The 21,864-nt window shown below is 42.1% G+C and overlaps 1 protein-coding gene across 1 annotated transcript in view; it reads left to right on the top strand.

Moving 5' to 3' along the window:
• Window positions 1-3,430: 3,430 nt before the first annotated feature.
• Window positions 3,431-21,864, top strand: part of MAP3K9 (mitogen-activated protein kinase kinase kinase 9) — a 54,010-nt gene continuing 35,576 nt past the window's right edge. Inside the window, exons 1-2 of the mRNA XM_065636576.1 lie at window positions 3,431-3,857; window positions 9,720-10,133. Coding sequence (XP_065492648.1) covers window positions 3,557-3,857; window positions 9,720-10,133 — 715 coding nt within the window. The 5' untranslated portion in view covers window positions 3,431-3,556. The remainder of the gene's footprint in view (window positions 3,858-9,719; window positions 10,134-21,864) is intronic.

Below are 21,864 nucleotides of genomic sequence, written 5' to 3'. Positions count from 1 at the left end.
TCTACATCCAAACCTTGGGAAGCACTGAGTGTGAATTCAGATACAGACTTTGAGAACTGGATCTGTTATATCTAGAATCTAATTCCCATTATTCAGATCTGCTGAATAATAATGGAAACATATGCAGTCTTACTAGAAAATGCATAAGAAAAAATCTCCAGTGTAGCATTTAGGCTATATGTTCACCAGAACAGCATGCATCAATTCAAAAACCTTTCTGTATCTTGCAAACACTAAAATGTCATCTTTCACAGACGGCATGCAGACAGTCTTTAAGGTTCTTTTCTTCTGCCATTTGCAAGTTACTGAAAAATGAACTTAACATTTAGTGGCTCTTCTGTTTACCTTGATTCTAAGAACAGCCTTCCCAATCTGGCCAAATCTTTTCATTCGGAAACCTGTCTCTGATATGACTGGTAAAAGATGCCACGAGAAGTCTGTGAAAATGGGAAAATCCTATCATGGCTCTTGAGAGCATTTCCCTGGACATTCTCCCAGCTCCAGGCACTGCCTCCTCTGGGCTTCCTGAGCTAGTCACACCATCTCTGTAGAAACAAACAAACCACAAATAATCGGTGGAAAAAAAAAAAAAAGGAAGGAAGTTAAAAATAAACAAGATTTCTTTGAGAAGCAAAGCTGACCGTGTACTTCAATATCAAGGCGTTCCACAAGATGGCAGGGTTCTGTCTTGGCAGGTCACTACAGCAGTCATTTTTCTCTTATAGTTTTCACTATTGGCAATATAACTCTGTCCTTTAAATCTTTTAGTGTTCAGTAATCAAAATAAGTGTCAAACAGCTGAAAGACAGGAGACCTTTTTCTCTTGTGTCTAAATTTTTTACAACTTTTAAAGCATAATATGCACATAAAGCATGATAAATTCCCACTGTGTGCATTAAAGAAATATTTTTTCCCTAAAAAAATTGGACAGAGAAGTATTGCTTGAAACTGAGGCTGTTTAACTAGGGACATGAACATCAGTCCTTCAGATTCCATCTCACTCATCTATTATTCGAACTCCAAAAATTATGAACACAGCTATTTGTTACCCCTCAGCTTCATGATCAAGACAAGCAAACCTAACTCTGTCCTGTCTTGCTTCCTTATGTTGTGCTGGCTTTAATGACTGTGCATACAGATCAACCCAAAAAGCTGATTGAAAACTAGCTGCTTTTACTCGGCAGCTTAGCTTTCCATTAGATAGATGAGCTGAAATGACTCTACAGCCGTGCAGTCATTACTGCTGCAATCAGGAAAGCGGGTCAAGCATGTGACAAGGGACAGGAAAGTCCCTTTCAGCAACAGAGTAATACTGAATAAGCTTATGCTAGTTGTGAAAACACATCCTTAAATAACAAAAGAATAGCGGAAAGGTTGCATCCTCAGCTTCACCCTCACTGGCAGGAGGAGATGGAGATATAGGAGAAAATCTAAAGCTCATTTCTTAGACGAGTTCAATTTGAAAACTAGTACTGTGGCATACCTAAATCTTGCGTGTACCACATTGAAATCTCAGTTCCGACCTCAGCTAGATATATTTTTCTCTTTAATTTATTTGTAAAAGAAGGATATTAACATACTGGCTTTTTCTAGGCAAGGTATTTTTGATTTCTCCAGAAACCGAGGCTGTGAATTTTGTGAAAAAATAAAGGAACTAGAAAACTTTCGGTTCCCTGTGGGGTTTTCTGCAATACTTGTTACTAAGTTTCAGTTGGGTGGAGGTGTTTTTCCAGAAAATGGACAAGCAAATTCAAGTGTTTTACAAACAAAAATAAGGATCTTGAATGACCTCTTTAACTCAGAGCACACTGTTCTTAAGATCTTCATCAGTCTTTTTGAAGCCCCAACTCTGGTGCTTCCTGAGTGCAGCAGCATAGTGCCAACACAGGGAGAGGTAAATAGACAATGCCCCATTGCACAAAATTTAGGAACTATTAGGAGTTACCCTGTACATAAAACAACCCAAATGCCTAAGGAATGGAGAATTTTTAAAAATTCCATCTTGCAGAGAAAAATTGTGTAACTCCATTGACAAAACACTAAAGAAAAACTAAGCCCAAGATCTCATGTAAGCGGGAAGACATTACGTGTGGTCAGGGTACCTGGGCTTCTCGTTCAGCATCGGTGGGCTTTGTTACCATGAAGCATGAACAGAGACTTTTCATTTCCAGTTTTACCACTGAAAATCAAATGAGGATCTTAAACGAAGTTGCAGTGAAACCAAAAGAAAACCTCACTTTTACACCACTAAATAGGAACAGACTCCGTTTACAAGGTCTGGTATCTTCCCAAGCTGTAGAAATGTCGGTTGCAGGGAGAAGGAATTTATATTTTCAGAAGCAAGAAGGTATACGCCAGTTATAGGAGCAATAAATTCTGTTTTTTCATTTTTAATACAGGCATTCAGCAGGGATGCACCCATGTCGTACAAAAATCATTTAACACCTCTGCTTAAGGACAGACTCAATATGGAAGAAGAGGAGGGAGTAACTGAAACAAAGACTTGCCTGGCCCCTGCTTTGGTCTCTGGCCTAAGCTCCTGCCCCAGGCGGCTACCCCAGCCCTACGGCGCTGCCCCAGCCTGCGGGAGGGGCGGCGGGCAGCGCTGGGGACCGCGCCGCAGGCCCAGGCAGGGCGGGCAGCAAGGCCACGACAGGCAGCTCTGGCCGTCGCCCTAAATCCCAACCGCCTGCACCCACGGGAAACGCGGCCTGGCTCGGCACCTCACGGGAGGCCCCCGCGGGACCGCGGCGCTCGGGAGCCGGCGGGAAGAGCATCGGCCGGTGGTGAAGCGGCCCTTAACGCCGGGCAGCGTCCGCGCCAATGGACGGTGATTGTTAAGGACTTTCCCCTGGGAGCGCCGAGCCGCCCCGCGCTGCGGGGGCGGTGCCCGGCTAGTCCCGTCCGGCCCGGCCCCCAGGTGCGCCACCTCAGCGGAGCTGCCCCGGCCGCCAGCAGGCGAGTGGTCCCGCCCTCGACCCGGTCCGTGTCATGCCCCTTTCCCCAGCCAATGAGAAGCGGCGGAGAAGGCGGAGCTTGGAGCGTTTAGCTGACAAGCTCCACGAAGCCCAATGGGAAGCGAAAACTGACGAGGCGGCGGCCAATTGGGGGGAGACACTGGTGAGTGCGAGACTCCGGGGCCAGGCGCTGGGCGGGGAGGAGGCGCGGCCAAGGGAGCGAGGGCCCTCAATCAGGTGAGGGCGGCGTTGACCGGCGGTAGCGGCGCCCAGTAGCGGCTTGGAGGCGGAGCCACCCCCCTCCCGCCGCCGAAGCTGCCAGAGAGTCAGGTGGCTCCGGGATGCGCGGCAGCGGCGGCAGGCGGAGGCGGGCGGGGAGGAGACGGGGGATGCGGCGGCGCTTCGGCGGCACGCGCTGCCTGCCCTCGCCTCTTCCCGCGCTGCGCTGAGGCGGCCCCGCGCCGGCCACCCCCCTCCGGCGGCGGCAGCTGCTGCCGGCAGGCGCCGGGCCGCATGAACAATAGGCGGCGGTACCGGCCCCGCCGCCCTCCGCAGCGCCCGGCTGCCGCGGGCGCCTCCCCCTATGGAGCAGCCTCGCCATGGAGCCCCTCACAGAGCTCAGCCAGGAGGGCGCGGGCGGCGGGGAGCCGCCGGGCGGCGGGCCGGTCTGGACCGCCGTCTTCGAGTACGAGGCGTGCGGCGAGGACGAGCTGAGCCTGCGGCCGGGGGACGTGGTGCAGGTGCTGTCCCGGGACTCGCACGTGTCCGGCGACGAGGGCTGGTGGACGGGCAAGATCGACCAGCGCGTCGGCATCTTCCCCAGCAACTACGTGAGCAGCGGCGTACAGGGGGGCGGCCCGGAGCTGCGGACCCGCTACCCGCCACCTCCCGCCATACAGCGTAAGGTGGCCCGGGGCGGAGGGCTCGGCGTGGCCCCTCGCCGCCACCCGGCGGGAGGGAGAGGGGGGCAAGGGGGAGGGACCCGGTCCCGGCCCTCCTGGGGGCGGGGGACCGGAGCGGTGGGAGCCGGGACTGCCAGGGTGGGGTGTGGGGAGCCCCGGCCAGGCCCTCCCGAGGTGCCTGAGAGGAGGCGGGACCGCCGCCGGCGCGGAGGGAGAGCCGGCCCGGCCCTTCCGCTGGCCCTGACGGGAGCCCGGGCCGCCGCGGCACGGAAAGGCCCAGCCCGGTGAGGAGCAGCCGCGGGAGGCCGGCGGGGCCCGGCCGGCGGCGGAGGGGGCGGGGGCGAGTGGGCCCCGCGGTGGCCCTTGGCTGCGGCGGCCCGGCCCCTCGGGCTGTGAGGCTGCCCCGGGCCTGTTCTCTGGTCTGGTTCCCTTTCCCACCCGCGGCCGCATTCCGGCTGCTCCAGCGCTCCGCTGCCTTGCGGGCTGCAGCTCCTCTCCGGGAGGCCGAACCCAGCTCGGTGCGGTAGCGTTTGTGTGGTGCCAGGAGCTGTTTCCCATTGTTAGGTCCTGTGTTTCTAGGGGCTGTTAAATTTTCATTGAACGGCTGAAGCTTGGTGGCCAAGCAGTGCTGGAGTCACCGGGGGCTCTAGTAGCTCTCCTTTTGAGAATATCCTTAAGGAGAGATTGCTGGATAGGAAGGAGTTGCTTTCTTCAATGCTGATTCCCTGCTAATACTTATTCAGTCTTCCCTTCTCTTAACCAAAAGCTTATTATTTCTGACTTAAAAATTTCTGAATTGTGTTACCAGGTTCTTTCTTAGCCCTTTGCCTTTTTACAAGTTCTGTTTTGAAATACCTGTAAATGAGTTTTGTCCAAGTTTGGATATCTGAGCCTACCTGAGGGTTGCTTGATGGAGTTGTGATGCTGGGGGCACAAAGGGATTGGGTTTTTTTCTGTGAACTTCAGTGCAGTTTTGAAGCCTTTGTTGGAGCCAGAAAATGGAACTACTTCACCTCTACCTTTTTTTTTTTTTTTTTTTTTAGCCACTCTGTACAATTGTGGAAACAGTGTGGAGTGACTGTTTCTAGATCCTGTTTATCTGTCACTGTTGACAATCCAGGCAAGAATAAAGCTTTTTTTGGAGGGACAGAGAAAAGCTGTCAGACTAGTAGGCTTTTCTAGAAAGTAAAAGGAGTAAAAAGATGCTCTGTCCTATCTAGGACGTATCTCCAAGGAACACAACTAATAGCTTTTTCTTATTCTATGTTCTGCTTGAAAGCATTTAGGTAGAAACTCAGTAGTTTGTAGTATTGCCTTTGGGATTGTGAAGGGACTACCTTGGGCAGTGGTGATGTTTTCTTTCATGCTGAACAGTATGGATAAAGTATTTTCTTTCCCCATATGCAGAAAATACTGAATGCTTATTAGGTTTTGCCTTTGCAATAGTTGGGAGAACCATTTCTACAGAACTTCTTGAAGTCTCAGCTCCCCTCCTGTTTTGACTGTTCAAGTGCAGGCTTTCTAACTATGGATTTTCTTGCATTATTGCACTTTCTATGGTTTGATGGCTCAGGAACGGTTGTGGAGTTGTACCTTCCCCCTTTATGCTTGTCTTGCCCTTCTAGTATCACAACAGGAGGACTACTGTACTTCTGTTCTCTCAAGTCATCAACCATATGGTCATTACAGGGTAGAATTTATTTCCCTCCCATAAGCTTTTAATATGCTGAAGGAGTATGTTTGGTGGTGTGGTGGGGTTTTTTTGGTGTGTGTGGTTTTTGTTTTTGGTTTTTGTTGTTGTTTTTTGAATTTTTTTTTTCTATTTTAAGAAACAATGCTATTTGGACAGGAGGTAAAGTTGGTTGCTGTTGAACTGGATTTTCAAGTTTAACGTTAGAAATCCCTTTGCAAGGAACGATACCCTCTTTTAGAACTCGTGATGTTAGTCTGATAGCTATTTGGAGTAACAGTCTACTGTTAACTTACGGAACTATGAAGTATTACAGTTTTGTAGGAGTAATGCAAGATGTTATTCCCCATGTGCTCATCAGCACAGAAGCCATTTTTTACTTCTTTCCTAAGATTTATCATCATGTTTGATAAAGGGTTTGGAGGGTAAGTCCTAGGGATTCTGCTTCCACTGAGGGCTGTAGATGGTAATTGCATGTTGTCTTTCAGCTATCTGCGTAGTGTGCTCAAATCTTACTCCACTGGGGGTAACATAAATGATAGAAGTAGCCTATTGAGGCTGTCAGCAGTGGGCTGGCTTGAAGGACCCTCATCTGCATTATGGGCTCTTACACACTACGGACGGAATTAAATAGCTTAATCATATGGTATAATAAGTGCTCATAGAACAGCAACTACTTTGCAGTTGTCAACATGGCCACTGGTTCATGGTGTACAAGCTCTGTAATTCCTTATTGATCCCCAGAGAAATGATTGCACTTCAGTTCTTAAATTCTAGGGCAGAAAAAATGCATGTTAAACATTCCCATTGCCCTTACAGTCCAGTACAGCTTCTCTGCCAAATTAAACTGGAGTTTAGAAAAGAAGTTAGTGTGCTTGGAAAGGTGAAGGAAAACAAGTATTTTGTGCACTAATTCAACTGTGTCACTAAGTCTGTGAAAACAAAGAAACTGATTCAACATGAAGTACCTTAAAAAACAAAACAAGCCACCAAACAAAACTTTTCTAAAGATGAGTTGTTTCATTTGTTTGGTTTGGGTTTTTTTTGTTTGCTTGTTTTGTTTAACTACCATGAGGATGAGCTGGCCAGTCTTCCTTAAAGAAACATGCATTTTCAAAGTAAAGCTAAGGTCATACTTGCAAATAAAAGAAAAATTTCTTTGCAAAATCACTTGCAACATAACACATTGAATTTCGTCTGGTAGCACCGATCTCAGAGTTTTACGCCCCAGAATTGTTCAAGTTCATGTATGCGTGCGGCAGGGGTATGTTTTTTCTGAAGTGATACGGGTAACAGCAGACAGGAAGAGTTTTCCTTTCCCTGTCTTCGGTTTTCCCTTGTCCCTCTGCTTCCCCTGCCTGTCCCAGTTCCGCTGGGTGCGGGGGTTCCGGGGGCCGCTGGAGCTGTCCCTTCAGCACCGCCCCGCTCCCCGCTGCGGCCCGTGGGAAGCTGTGGCTCCCCAGCTTTAACACCTTCTGGATCCCTTAGGTGCCTGAGGAAAACACGGGTTGTGAGCACCACCAGAGCACTGTCTATCAGGAGTTCTGGGTACGGTCTGTCCGTATTGCTTTGTGGCTTATGTGCTTGTACGTTGTGTGCACAAACGCAGGCACGTCACAAGAAGAGCCAGAGGCCACGAATGCATTTGCAAAGAGCGAGTTTTATTTTAGTTACCTCTCTAATGGGAAATCTCCAAAGTAGCACCTAAGCTCCCATGCAGAGGTAACACAAGTGGGGATGCAGGCGCTGGTAAGTTCAGCCCTGGTAGAAGATGACTGGGCCTGCTGAGCTTGCCTGTATTTCAAGGCTTCAGGCAGGCACAGCCTCCCGCTCTTTCTCACAACAAAGCAGGAATCTCAGATATAATGATAAAGTGCCTAGAGTTTCTCACAGGCTTATGTTATCTAACACAGAGTTTCTATTCATCAAGCATACAAGGTCAGTAAAACAACTAGTGTGATGTATGTGCTTTTTCTACAGACAGCTGCAAGTCACTTGAGCGTATTTACATTTAACCAGTCTCCTTGCCAATCTTGTGCTATATTCCCATACATGCATTTTCAGTCTTTTAATTGACCCAGTCCCTAGGAGCAGGCTAAGTGAGCCTTCCACCAGTGCTGAAATTCTGCTGACTGAAGGTGATAGGACTCAGCATCTGATTTCTTCAGCTTTTGTATCAACGAGAAATAGCAGAGCAGTTCCTTTTGTGTATTCTCAGTCACAGTATAGTCCCGTGTCAGTAGTTAGTGTTACTACAGTCTTGTTCTAAAGTGTCTGTCAGTGTTTCTGGTCAGAATCTGCTCCTTTATCTTTTCTAGTAATCTCTGTAGCTCATGAGCATTTAAACACCAAGGCTGCTGCTGCAGGAGCAAAACCTTCTTCATCGTGTGAATCCTTGAAGTTCAGAGTGTTACCCAAAATATTTACTCACAATAACAGACAAATTATTTTTGTGTTCTGGTCTGGAAAGGACCTTTCCTCCTTTTGGAAGTCTTTCCTGGTCAGTTTTCTATTTTGTATTTTGTTCATGGAACACTAGGAAAAAGAGCACAGGCATACTTATTACACCAGCTCAGGATTCGGATATATTGATTGTACTGCATAGGAAGGTGGTTGGTATAATCCCTGTATGTAGTCAACTCCTAGCTTAGAGATTTAACAGACTTGGAAAAGTAACTCAGACTTTTAAAAATCATGTTCATAGAAGATGGAGCTAATTAAAAAAAAAAAAAAAAAGCCTGCAGTTGTGGACAGCAGAGTTTGTATTAGCTCCATACAGTTTTGTGACAACATCTTGTACTATAAGCTTATACCTGGGAAAGACATTTGATCGGAATAACTAAAATATTTTAATTGAGTGGAATCTAGCCTGCTGTCTCGCTGTGTGTGACCACGTAATTTCTTTTAAAAACAGCAGAGAATTTTATGTATACAATTGATAACTACAAAACCCAGTAATATAGTACAGTACTCTGAATTAATACTTACATTGAGACTTGGTGACACTCTCCTTAAGTCTTTGCATTATGGTATTTTTCCTTTAAAACTTATAAAAATTTATTTGACTGTAATTGGTAACCACCAAAATATCAGACAGAATAGCATCAATGGTTTCTGACCAGTGGCCTACCACTACTGTAAAGTCAGCTGTTTCAGCACATTTTTGTTCGTCAGTATGTGGGTTTTCAATTCTACAGTAGTCAGTATTGGATGGCTTCTTTTGGCCATCTGCGAGTGTAAACTATGTATAGCGTACAGTTGTACAGGATAAATTTTCTCACATCTTTTGGTCCAGATGCAATTTATATGCTGAATTAAGGCATCTGCATCTGTAGATTCTTATTCTACAATGCCAAGTAGCCATCAGTTACTGTGACAGCCTGTAAAGTACAGCTGTGAGCACATGGGAGTGGAAAATGATGATTCCGTTATTTCAATATAATTTCTGTAATAAAAGTGCAACATGCATTAATCAAAAAGTGTTTTTCTTATTGCTAGCTCTGCTTACTCAGGATGTGGTCTGACCCATCTGTTTGTCACACTATCGTCGGTAGTGTCAGAATTGGTTAGCAGATCTCTTGTGGGGAATGGAAGTGCAAAGCTTGTAGAGATGTGGAAAAATAAGCGTGATTTTGGAAGGACTGGAAGATTGTTAGTGGCAGTTGAATAAGAGACATTCAAATAAGGGACAACTGCAGGGGCAGTTGCGTTTTGTGTTGAAATTCAGCTATGTCACGTTAAGCACTGTAGTCAAGTCGGTGATGATTAGCCTGTGGGTGTGTTTTTCTTGTTTGGAACCTTGTACTGTCCTTGAGGGCAGGAAATGAGGTTTTATCCTTAAAGGGGTCTCAGTGTTTGAAGGGTTTAAGCATGTTGAGAGAAGACTATTTTATTAAGTGGGTCATTCACCACCATTAGGACAAATTCGTCACTGTTCACAATGAGTACTTTGTGCAGGTTTTATGATACTGCAAGATCTGTTTTACCACACTATTTGGCAATGACACCTTGTCAGAAGGGACTACTGTTCTCATTTGTTTTGTTTTGGACTGAAAATTGGTCCTTCCTCCAAGGGTAAGGTGAGGTTGGGCAACATGGACCTTCAGTTGATGTAAAGGCTACATAGTTGCTAAATGGTTACATACTTTTTTTTTTTCCCTCTTTCCATAGTCCTGGAGATCGACTTCTCAGAGCTTGTTCTGGAGGAAATCATTGGCATAGGGGGCTTCGGAAAAGTGTATCGAGCTGTATGGATAGGAGATGAGGTTGCTGTGAAGGCAGCTCGCTATGACCCTGATGAGGACATCAGCCAGACCATTGAGAATGTCCGCCAAGAGGCCAAGCTCTTTGCAATGTTAAAGCATCCCAACATCATTGCTCTCAGAGGCGTGTGTTTGAAGGAACCTAATCTTTGCTTGATCATGGAGTTTGCCCGTGGAGGATCACTAAACAGAGTGTTGTCTGGTAAAAGGATACCTCCTGACATACTAGTGAACTGGGCAGTACAGATTGCGAGGGGAATGAACTACCTGCACGAAGAAGCAATTGTTCCCATAATTCACCGTGACCTGAAGTCCAGCAACAGTAAGTGCTACGCAGTGAACAGCCTGGGTGATGGGGTAAGGTTTTGGAAAGAGATTGTACGAAGAAAAGAGGGGCATAATATTAACTTAGAAATAATTTATTGTGAACCACTGTATCCTCTAATTCAATCCCAGAGGGGTTTATTTTACTACAGTATGGTGCTACAGAGCACCAGAAACATGTAAATGCTTTCACTTCGTAGAAGCAATTTAAATGATTGGATGCAAAAGCAACAGTAAAGGGGGCATGCTTTTCTAGTAGTTCATATAAATACAGTGTCTCAGTTTTATTTGCACTTCAGCAGACTCCTATATGTTGGGAACTCTTGTTGAGCCTAAAATGTGTATTCTACTTTTCGGAAGGATAAATGCTCCTTTGGAAAGATAAATGCTCCCAAGCTTTCATTTTACTTGCTAGATTTTGTTGTATAGTTGAGATGCAAGCCTGTTTTCCTTATGGGAGATTTAACTCATCCCTGCTGAATTGGGTCTTCTCTCTATCCCTCATAGAGCTGGTGTTGACAGAAATATTAACTCGGGTAAATCAAATGTCCCAATGGGTTCCCTTGTACACCCAGGACTTCAGCTGATGTTTGTGGTGCTTTACATGGGATGCTGCTGGCCCATTAGAGCATGGGGGCTGAACTTTGGTAGCTATGATTCTGGAAATCATGGTGAATAGCTACTCCATAATACTAATAATGTTATTGACTGCCACTTGGGTATTGTTTTTGTAGTGTGTCAGTTTCCCCAAACTTAAAATTGCCATGAAGTCAAACACATCCACAGAGCACTACTTATGAGTGTGGGAGCAAACTGCTGCAGTGGATCATCATCTCCTTTCCAGATTCCTGCATGGAGCTGTTCAGCCTTTCTCTTTGCTTGTCTGTGTCTAGATGGCAAGAGCAAACGTACCTGCATGATGGCTGCAGTGGTTTAGATAGGTGTGATGGTATGAACTAATCTTCCTTTATGGCTTGAGTTAATATGAAGTGGTATGAACTGGGTGGCTGGGTTGCAGGCACATGTTCTCTTTTGCTTTGAGGGCAGTAATGTCTAGCAAAGAGGTCTGACAGATGGGAATTTTAATATCTTAAATAGATTCACTAGAGCTGGCATTAACCATTACAATGCTGTAAATTTCCAGGCCTTGCAGAATCTTCTTGTATTTTTTTGGCCTCAAATCTTGTGGCAGTGAATCTACATAGTTTGTTGTGAAGGAAAAAAAAAGTATTATTAACTCTCGTTAGTGAGTTTGAAAATAGAAACTATGAGAGCTTTCAAATTAGTTTCTATAATATTATACTATTAAAGTTAGCCTTCTTGTTAGAGTAAGGCAATCTTAATGTTTTTAGAGTTTTCCTAATATCTAAACCCTTCCCTTATAGATGGCGGTTTATATATATGGGCATATTGATAAGTGCTGTAAGATGAGTGATTGATTGGCTTGTTAATTAATGACTGGCTGCATCTGTGAATAAGAAATAGTTGCATTAAAGTGTTGAGCCTTTCCTCCTTACATAAGAAAACATTTGCTTGCTTATTTATCTAATAGATCATTAAGACTTCATTGCTTAATGCTCTCTGAACATTTTTGACGTTTAGAACGAAAGTTATTTCTAAGACAAAAAGCTGTTAATGCTTCAAATTTCACTGTTTTATTCAGACTAGAGACTGCTAGTTGTAAAAGGGAAACACATCAACCAGAGAACCAGCCCAACTAGAGGGACACTAGTGCACAATGTCACCAACCTAGCACAGGTGTGGATGCTAGAAAACATCTGTACTGTCAGCAGCAAGAGTAAATGTCTGTTGTCACAGTGAATCAGCAGCACATAATTGTGCTACACTGTAAATACTCAGTGAGAAGTTGAGGATTTTGCTATGTATATTAATAGAATTCTCCTCATTTGTGAGGAAGCAATAGTAAAGGAAGAGGAAGAATGGGTGGGAATGCCTCTGGAAAGACTCAAAGATCTCTTTATGTTTGGAGGGTAGAGGCAGAGAATTTACATGGTGGTCTTGACCGCAGATACCATCAGATCTAGTACACAAATGGTTGGTATAGGCAAATCCTAGCCCAGCTAAGTTTACAGAAAGCAGTATTACATTTGGGAAACTAAATAAACATGGGAGCTGGTACTGGAAGGAAGGACTTCAGATATTTTAAGGAAAATTCATTGTTTTGTAACTCTGTTTCAAAATAAGATGAATTAATAACCTCAGGTATGGGTTACAACAGCTGTTTAACATAAGTTTGGTGATATAGAATTCTTCATTCTCTACTGCGTCGTAGAAGATTAAAATAGTATAGATTTTTTTTTAATTTAACATTTTAAAATATGTTCTTTTCTGGGCATATCTATAAAGCAAGTATCAAATATTAAATTATGACAATGGTGAAGCTTTTCTTGGTGAAAAGGAACTGTTGGTCTTTCATGTTTTGTTTTTCTTGTTTTCCAAAAGTGTATATTACCTATACATACAGGTGGACTTAAGTCATGGTTATCTATAGGGTAAACAACTTTACACTGCCCAAGTTGATTCTTTCCTGTCTTTGTTCTGTCACTGCATTGCTGAAATCCCTTTTCCATTATATGTAATAAGCATCTCGGAAATTTCTCTGCTCTGTTTCCTATGGAAAGCTTTTTACAGGTTTTGTAAAGAACAGTGGACTAAATATGTTAATGCATCCTGACTTATATATGGCTTGCATTTTCTGTGTTTTTCTGATGTATTTAGTTTTCTTAATTACTGTGGATAATCAAGGACAAGTTATGATGTTAACTTTCTGCCTGTAGAATTACAAGCCACCCACCAACTGATAGGCAGTAATGTGTCTCTGCAGAAGTAACAGCTTCTGCTTGCAAGAACTTGAGAAAGATTCTTGCAGACAAATTTATTTCATGTACTAAACATCTGCAAGTACTGTAGAGCTGTCATACGAGCATCAGCTGTATTGATCTACTGATCGGTACTGCCTATGTTTAGTAATAGACAGTGATTCTCATACAACTCATCTTGCCTTCAAGAACCAGCTGGGACTTGCACTATCCATCTGAAGCTGCATGATGAGTTAGTTCAGTAGTTAGGGAGCAAGATGGGAGAATGGGAGAGAACAGAGTTGCCTTATTTAAAATCAAATTTTCTGCTAGAGTAGAAGAAAATCGGAGAATGCCTTGCTTTTAGATGTCTACCTATAATTAGGCAGATACAGAATGCATAAAGACATCATGATGAACCTTTTAAGAAGGTCACATTACATTTTAAACACTAAAGCAAGTCAAGTGGACACGTTAATTCAAGTTGGAGAAATTACTTAATTATATATGTATAAGGATTTGAAAAAAAATCCTTTTTGATCTAAGCTATTGCAGCTTTGTGGACTCAAGTAGTAGGTTTCAAAACAACGCTCAGAATAGTTATGAGTATTTTGAATGGCATAGTAAAGAACATAAGGTTTTGATTTCTTTAGGAGGTAACTTTTTTATTAGAGGCTAAACTTAAGGGTATTATTTGAAGATTCCATGAAGTGTCTGTTTCTTGAGATTTTCCACATCAAAAAACATGCTCCAAACAAATTGCCTGTTTCCCTTCTTTTAACTGAAAAGGTGGACATTTTCTCTGTTTCATCATTTTTCTTTTTTTTTTTTGTGCTTTTCATTATCATAGCTTTACATCTAATACTAATGCATTTAAAGCGTATGTCTTAAGTAGTGTGTTCAATTTTTATTGTGAATTTTGGATGTTCGGAGTGCTGCCTGTTTCATTGCTTTGGGGATGCTATCAGGAAATTAGTACATAAAGGTCTTCAGAGAGCAAGTTGCACACCTGTGATTTATTTTTAGAGACCCTGAAATTCTTTTGCTGATTGTCAATGCGGTTGGCAGTGAGTCTGGCAGACAAGTGTTCAGTAGCATTACCAACTTGCATGTCAGTCATATAACTACACAAGAGAATAAAGATAACCCAGGAAAGCTATTTTGTTCTGCTATGTGAGGAGATAAGTCTCTCTCTTTTTTGGCATTTGATTCAAGAGATTCAATTTATTCCATGTAAAATTGATCCGATTAATCTGACAGAATCCTCTCTGGCTTCTTTTTCTTCTCTTCATCTGGTGATATTAGTAACCTTTCCCTCTTCAGCTGCATGTTGGTGCTCAACTGAGCGTACATTACAGAATTGGTAGTTGGCCTCTTCCAGTGTGAAGTCTCCTAAATAGTCTGAATGCTGATCTATAGAAAAAAAGCAACTAGGAATGTCCACTGAAGTCAACATCACCATGTTTAGCACAGCTCAGTGTTTCCTTTTTCTTATATCTTATCTCGTATCTGTGATTTGAGTCTCATTTCTGGCCAAAGGTGCTTGGCATATTATACTTAGGATCAAAAAGAGCAGTCATGTTGGTTTTAGTGAAGTATTATAAATAATGAAGCTGGTCCTGTTAGTTTCTGTTTGTCTGTCAATGTTAGATATGCCAGCATTGCTATAGGAATAATGCCAGTTAACTAATGATGCAGAGAACTAGCAAAAGCATATTTGCTCCTTTTTTTTTTTTTGACTGGCTCAGCAAAATACGTTTATTTGCACTACATTGAAAGATTTTGCTGAGAGTGTTCACGCCAGTTAGCAAAGTGCTTTCTAAAAGTCACCATGTTTGTGTTCCACAAAGTGGCACAGAAGATTAGCAGCAAAGGGACAAGGCCAAGGTCAAGTAAAGATGTAGGATAGAGCTCAAAATAAATCCCAACAATTCTGATTCAGTCAAGTCAGTAGTTCTTCCCTTCTAGTTCTCTGAAGGTGTTCACCTCTCCTACTTTTTGGATCATCAAGGTAAACATGTGGTAGCCTAAGATTCAAATCTCTATCTTCCTAAAGAATTCCAAACTCTGCTATAGCTTTGCTTATTTATTTTATGCAGTTGTTAAGCATTTTTCTGTTTATAAAGGTGCTAGCAGAGCTGACTCTCACATGGTCTCTGGACAGTTTTTCCTAGAACTTACAATATTTCTTGCTTTTTTTTTTTTAAAGTACAGACAGAATTTAGAAGCAGGGATGACTTTAACTAGTTCAAATCTAACCCAAAGACAAAACGACTTGGAAGTGACATATCAGTCTTGATAACATGGGATTAGTTATCGCATTCCTTGTTGCAGTATTCACATCCCAGTCTGCTCATATTTGGCACTCTTCTCTTGGTCTTTTCAGAGAAGGAAAAGTACTCAATACAAACCTCTTCCTCTCTCTGGTGGTGTTGTAGAGTAGAGCTCTTCCAGGGGCTGCTTAAAGTATGTTGGCAGAGGAGTTTGGAAGTCTGCAGTATTATTGCTGCTTCTGGTACTTGAGTGGAATTTGCTGACTAACTCTCCAATGTTGTACCTTCTATCAGAATGGATTTCCTTTGTTGGTGCAATTAAATGAGTGTGAGTAATGCTTCATGTAAAGTATAGTGAAACTATTTCAATGGCATCTGAATGCTTTACACTGGGTGAATAATTGATCTAGTCTTAGTTGGATGGTCCCTTGCCCTGTAAGAGGAAAGGGATAAAAATGTGAGATTTTGGGGGGGACATACACGCACGACAACAGCTGGGAGATTAATTTTATGCAGATGTTCTCTGGTTCAGTTCAGGGAGCAAAAATAATAAATCAGTAAACCTCTATTTTAAATTTACCTTTTAGATTTAAAAAGTGTGTATAGGAGAAATCAAGCCTTTCAAACAGCCTGAATATATTCCTAAGGGTGATTAAAGATGACTTTTCAGGTTCTGTCCTTAAGCAATTATCTGATTCTATGGACATTCTATATGATATTGCTAATGGTGCGTAACTCTAGTTCTGGTTACTCCGATTATTTCTCTGTCTCCCCAGATTATCAGCCTTTGTGCTGATCTCCTGGTCACTTGTATTGTGGTTTAAAAAAATTCATGCTGGTAACACATAAAATGAAAAGTTCTCTTATTATTAGTTCAGAATACGTGAATTATAGCTGAAAGTGATGCTAATTTTTACACTATTGAGACACTGGGAATTCACAGTAGTAGGGTGACAGTTTACTTTGCTTTTTTTTCTTAGCTTGCTAAATTAGTGCAACTACTTTCTTCTTTGAAAGGTTTGACCAATGCTTTCATGTTGCAGTCTTATTTTCAACATATTTTAGTAGATTTCTGAGAGTTCCAAAATGAAAATACGTCTGTAAATAGTTTGTTTTAGTTGAATATGAATTGATGTCTTCATTGTTAATTGCAAGTCAAAAATATGAAGACTTCCTTGTGGACATAAAACTTATTCCATAAAACTTTAGTATTCTCCTCACCACACCAAGTAGCAAAAAGACAATTTCACAAATGGAATCTCTTATCTTTGTAGACAAGAATGGAAAGAGTTCCTCTCCAACTGAAATGTTTCTATTACTTTTTAAAAAGTAGCTAATATCCTTTTCATGTCTTTGTGTTACTTCATGTACTTTTCTGCAGGTTTCTTCTTGCTCCTCAGAAAGAAAAATAGCCAAGAGTTGTGACATTTGGCACTTTCTCCAAATTGTGCATATGGAGTCATAGAGCAGATAGGAGCAGACCCAGGCACCAACACGCAGGAGGTGGACCTGGGCATCTGTCTGCCACTCCCATCAATTCGCTGTCTCACCGCCCGTGACAAAGCTGGGATCAATCTGTCTTTTAATTAAACTTCTAAGTAGCAAGTCAAGAGTGAGAAAAGCCTTGTGGTGTTTCTGGGAAGCTAGAATAACTTTTTCAGCTCCACTTTTTTTTTTCCTTTGCTTTGCTTCCTTGTCAAACTTAATTTGAACTTTGAGAGATTTCTGTCAGCAGCTTCACTTTTGCTTTTCTCATCAAACAATTCCTTCCAGAATTTCAACATATCTGAAGCAAACTCACTCTTGAAGCATCAGAATTTAAGCACAGTCTTGCTCTTTGAAGTGATGATTCATCACCCAAGATGATTCCTTTATTTTAAGTAATATCCCATTTTGAAGATGGTGCATATTCCCTTGTGACAAGGAGAACCTTAAGCTGTTGGAAAGAATACAGGATACAGCATGTGATTTTAAGTAGCTGCTTTTTGGTATGTTTGCTTTCTGATTCTAGGATAGTTTCAGTTAGATTGGTGTGACTTTGATTTCCAAAAGGTTGCCAAAGTTAACTGGCATATCTGATAATTGCTTCTTAATTGTCCAACTGCTAATGGAAAAGTAAATTCAGCCTTCCTCAGACCTGAACATTTTCCAGATATGAAAAATAAATAATAACAGAACCTCATGCACAAGGAAGAGAAACTATCGCAATGTATAAGGATTTATAATGATATTTTATTTCGTCAGTGTTTCTTAAGATCAGGGCGAACAGGATTCACTTGCATAATAGAATATCTTTGGGTCCCAGCCTATGGAAGAGCCGTTCTGGTGGCAATGGCAGCGTGGTTCAACATCATTCAGGGTCCTCTTCAGAAGGAAGTAGCTGGAAGATAGACAGCCCTCCTATGAGCTGTTTGTGTTGTTACCACACACAGCCCTTCCACCCCACTTTATAAAAGCATTATTGTATTAGTCATTTATTAGAACAACATTTTTTTTAATTAAAAAGAAAAATATGCTCCCAAACCAGCAAATTTTCTCCAATGTATGTATAGATTCCAAATTACCTCTGAACTCCTCTGTGTGCTTTGAATGCTGCACTACTGAAATCCTGGATTATTTTTAGAGCTACAAGCCAAGCTCCTAGTTAGCTGTACAACATCTTCCTCTGATGCTTCATCAAACAGGCTTCTGGAATTTGCTTTGGCTGTTGAGAAATGTTAAGATTTGCTGTTTGTATTACAACTGGAAACCCTCATTTAAAATGTGAGCATGGCTACATGGCTTCAACCTTGCTGATTTATAGGCTTACTATTTAGATGTGTAGCAAATGATGGTCAGTGTGCCAATAGCTCCATTTACTAGTAGCAAGTAAATATTTCTGCTGCTAAGATTTTGCTTATCGTAACAATTGCTGTGTTTAAATTGGCGATTCCTGAGGGGTTCTTGGAATACTATAAAGAAGTGCTAGTATGGGTAATTGCTGTGAAGATGGTAAGTGTAAGGGCAGTGGGATGTATGTTAACCAAGCCATGTGGTCCATCTGCCACAAAAGTATTACAGGATTTCCTATTGTTTCTCTTCATGGAGTATATGTCTAGAAAAAGATGTTAGAGAAAATAGTCTTTAGTTGCTTTTGACTTTGCATTGTTCAAGGAACCTGAAAATAAGAAAAAATCCCGTAACTTTGATTAATAGAACTCATGCCTTTTGTGCTTGTTGAAGTGTTGTCAATCTTTCCCTGGGATTTATTGATTTGTTTTTTCTTGTTTGATGTGATCAGTCGTGTATATTGATATGATTATGTTTATCTGGTAACTGGGGGATATTCCTAATGCTTCATCAGGGTACTGTGTAGTCACACTCTTTGATCACCAAGTAAGCTGGGTCAGAAGACTAACAGAAATCTAACACAACTAAAAGTGAGCAGCTTTCTGGTAGCTTTACTGCATGAGCTGTTATCTTGCATAAACTTTCATGTGCAACAGTGCAGGACTGGCCTCTTCCTCAGCAGCTGGCAACTTATGCTCAGCTTAAGGTAAAACTTTCCATTATTCAAGAAAGTCTGAATTTCACTGTTGTCAGCTGTGGCTTGGTGTTGATCTTGCATCTCAGAGCCTTTTAACATTTCTTCTGATGAAAGGAAATACCCCTCTCTTTCCCTTTCTCAAGACTTTTAAAATTAAATCTGCTTAAAACCAAACAAACAAAACCCAACCAACCAAAAAAACCCACAAAACCAAAAACCACCACCACAAACAAACCACACAAACCCCCAGCTTCTGGTGTGGTTTGTGCTGCTGCCTGTGAAGTTTTTATGTCTTCCTTACTCTCTAGATTGTGGAGTATCAGCCTATTCCAGAAATGAGTGGTACTTGATCTATATTGACTGTTCCATAGAGGTGTCTTAATTGAAGCCAAAGCAAAACAGTTGTGTGCTACTTTTCATCATGAATTTTATGTTTCTGTTTGCCTGGTGTCGTGGTTTAACCTGGCAGGCAGCTAAACATGTCACACAGCCATTCATTCACTCCCCCTGCCCCAGTGGGATGGGAGACAGAATTGGAAAAATATAAACCTCGTCGGTTAAGATAAAGACAGTTTAATAGAACAAGAAGGGAAAATAATAGAATATATTAAACAAGTGATGCACAGTGCCATTGCTCACCACCTGTCAACTGATACCTGGCTAGTTTCTGAGCAGTGGTCACAGCTTCCCGGCCAACTCTCAAAGTTTATATACTGAACATGACATCAAATACTATGGAATATTCCTTTGGCCAGCCTGGACACCTGGCCTGGCTGTGTCCCCTCCCAGCTTCTTGTGCGCTGCCAGCCTCCTTGCAGAAAAGTCCTTGACTTGATATAAACATTGCTTAACAATAACCAAACCATTAGTGTATTATCAACATTCTTATCAACAGCTACTAGGAAGAAAATTAACCCTATCCCAGTTGAAACAGGATACCTGGAAATGGCTCCCACTGAAGAAGCATTTTTATTAAATCTCTTTTCAGACAGTATCTTGAGTGACAATTAATGAACGTCATTCATGTGATTCTACTCTTCCCTCTTTCTGTTGTTGCCTTAATACAGTTCTTGATTTGTTGCAAGCTTTCAAGCTGGTACAATTTGGCGAAACGCTGTGGGTACAAATGTAATTATATTGTTTCCTTGGAGCGTTTAACTGATTATGAAGACTACAATAATCCATGCCTGAGATAGAAGGTTGTTCTGATGTAAGCAGTGTGGTAGAATTTAGTCTGAAACCAGAGCTGAACAGCTCAATTTTTCCAAGAAACTCACCTGAGTGTTCTCCAGGAGCATTCAAAGTGTTTTGTACCAGATCACTAAAGCGATAAGACTTTTTTCAGCTTTGCTAGGTGAAAGGATCCAGTCTAAATATATCATGGCTCTGGAGGCCTTTCCTATCCCCTCCCCCATTATGCATTAGCTCTTTAGAGTTACTGTACCGCACAGCTTAAAATCCAAGAACTGCTGTGCAGTCACATCAATCACCTCCTGTACGCTGATAGAAGAGGACAGTTTGCCAGCTTTATGGATTTGCTGCACCCTCACACTTACCTGATAATTAAAAGCTTTTACTTCCAAGGTATATGTGTTTTTTGGAATGTGTTGTTGTTGGATGGTTAGTAATAAAAGAGAAAATATTTGCTTATTAGTAGAGACGATATTTGTATTCTTTGTTTTTCATTCTAAGATGTGAAATTTTGAGCGAGTCTTAAATTCTGTGCTCTACAGGATCTTACGCAACACTTAGCCTTCTGCACCACAATTATTAGAATAAAGATGCAGTCCTACTGAAATGAACGGCAGAGTACCCAACAGAAGGTAGGTAAAGGCCGCATGCGGAAAGCCCAGACTCAGTCCATGTGCAGATCTGTTAATCACTTTAAGTACTTTGAATGCAGGATCAAGAGCAGATTGCTCATTATCTGGATACTTGTGAAGCAGAGCTGTGCAGGCTAACGATGGAAGGTAGAGCTAAAATTGCAAATTAGATCTTGGCAGACCACTGCTACATGGAGTCTCATTTTGGAGTGAGTTTTTGAAATCCTTTCCCAAAAGCTTAGTTCTGTCCTCAAGGCAGTTATGCCAGTGTACTGCCAAGAGGACTTAATAATTAGAAAAAGGAACACCTGGCAAGCTCAGTCCCCCCTTGTCCCTTTTGCAATCACGCTGCTTTTTTGATTTCTTAAGCAAACTGCGGACTTAGTGGCTCGCTTCTGCCTCTCTGGGACCATGGCTCTCAGACAATGCAGCAGCATGAAGCAATGTATTGAGGTTATCTTTTTATCCAACATCCTGTATTTCCCACCACCACCATCTGAACTCAAATGTAGCTTGAGAAGTTTTGTTTATTCATGGGAGGGGAAAATGGGATTGGAACAATCATAGTAAGCTCAGTGAAACCATCTTCTTCTATGCAAGAACGTTCTTGTTCGATCTGTGGATACTTTCCTCCTTCAAATAAGGACTGTTCAAAAACTATAGGAGCGTTGTTAATATTTTCTGTTACTGTAGTACCTTCTAAATAAGAACGCTGAAGACTTCCAGAATGCAGTTCTTCAAAGAACACTGGAAGTTTTTATTCATTTTTCAGATAAAAGCAAGCATAAAAGTAGTAATTGGCCCATGCAAGAGGCTTATCTCATTTTTCTGAATTAGTCTTCATTTAAAAATATAAATCCAAGTTTGCATTGATTTCACAGCTTCCCAGTAGTTGAAAGTGTTTGGACTAGCGATAGATCTAGAAGGCAGTCAAAGGGCTTTGGACAAAGTGAAGACTACAGCTAGATTGTGAGGAGTTGAGTACAAAAAATACTGTAAACTGAAATCAGCTGTTCTAATTGTGAGATTCCAGGGTGTGTGTGTCGGGAAGAAGTTCGAATTCAAGTGTATTACAAATATTTTAGTGTTCACGGATCCTCTGGCTAGAAGTTCTCAGAAAGTGCCTTTAGAGCTATCCTAGTTCATATAACTTTATTCTGTGGTCTGAAAACCCCTTAGAAAACAGACAGGCTTGAGTGAGGAGATTCTTTGTTCAATACAAGGTTTCCTGTAACAGACTGGCTCTCTTTTGGACATGTCTGCTGTGGGTGGGTAGGAGAGTCTGGAT

The sequence above is a fragment of the Caloenas nicobarica genome, chromosome 5 (genome assembly GCF_036013445.1).
Source record: "Caloenas nicobarica isolate bCalNic1 chromosome 5, bCalNic1.hap1, whole genome shotgun sequence".
NCBI classification, from domain to species: Eukaryota; Metazoa; Chordata; class Aves; order Columbiformes; family Columbidae; genus Caloenas; species Caloenas nicobarica.
This window is presented reverse-complemented; position numbering and strand designations above follow the sequence as displayed.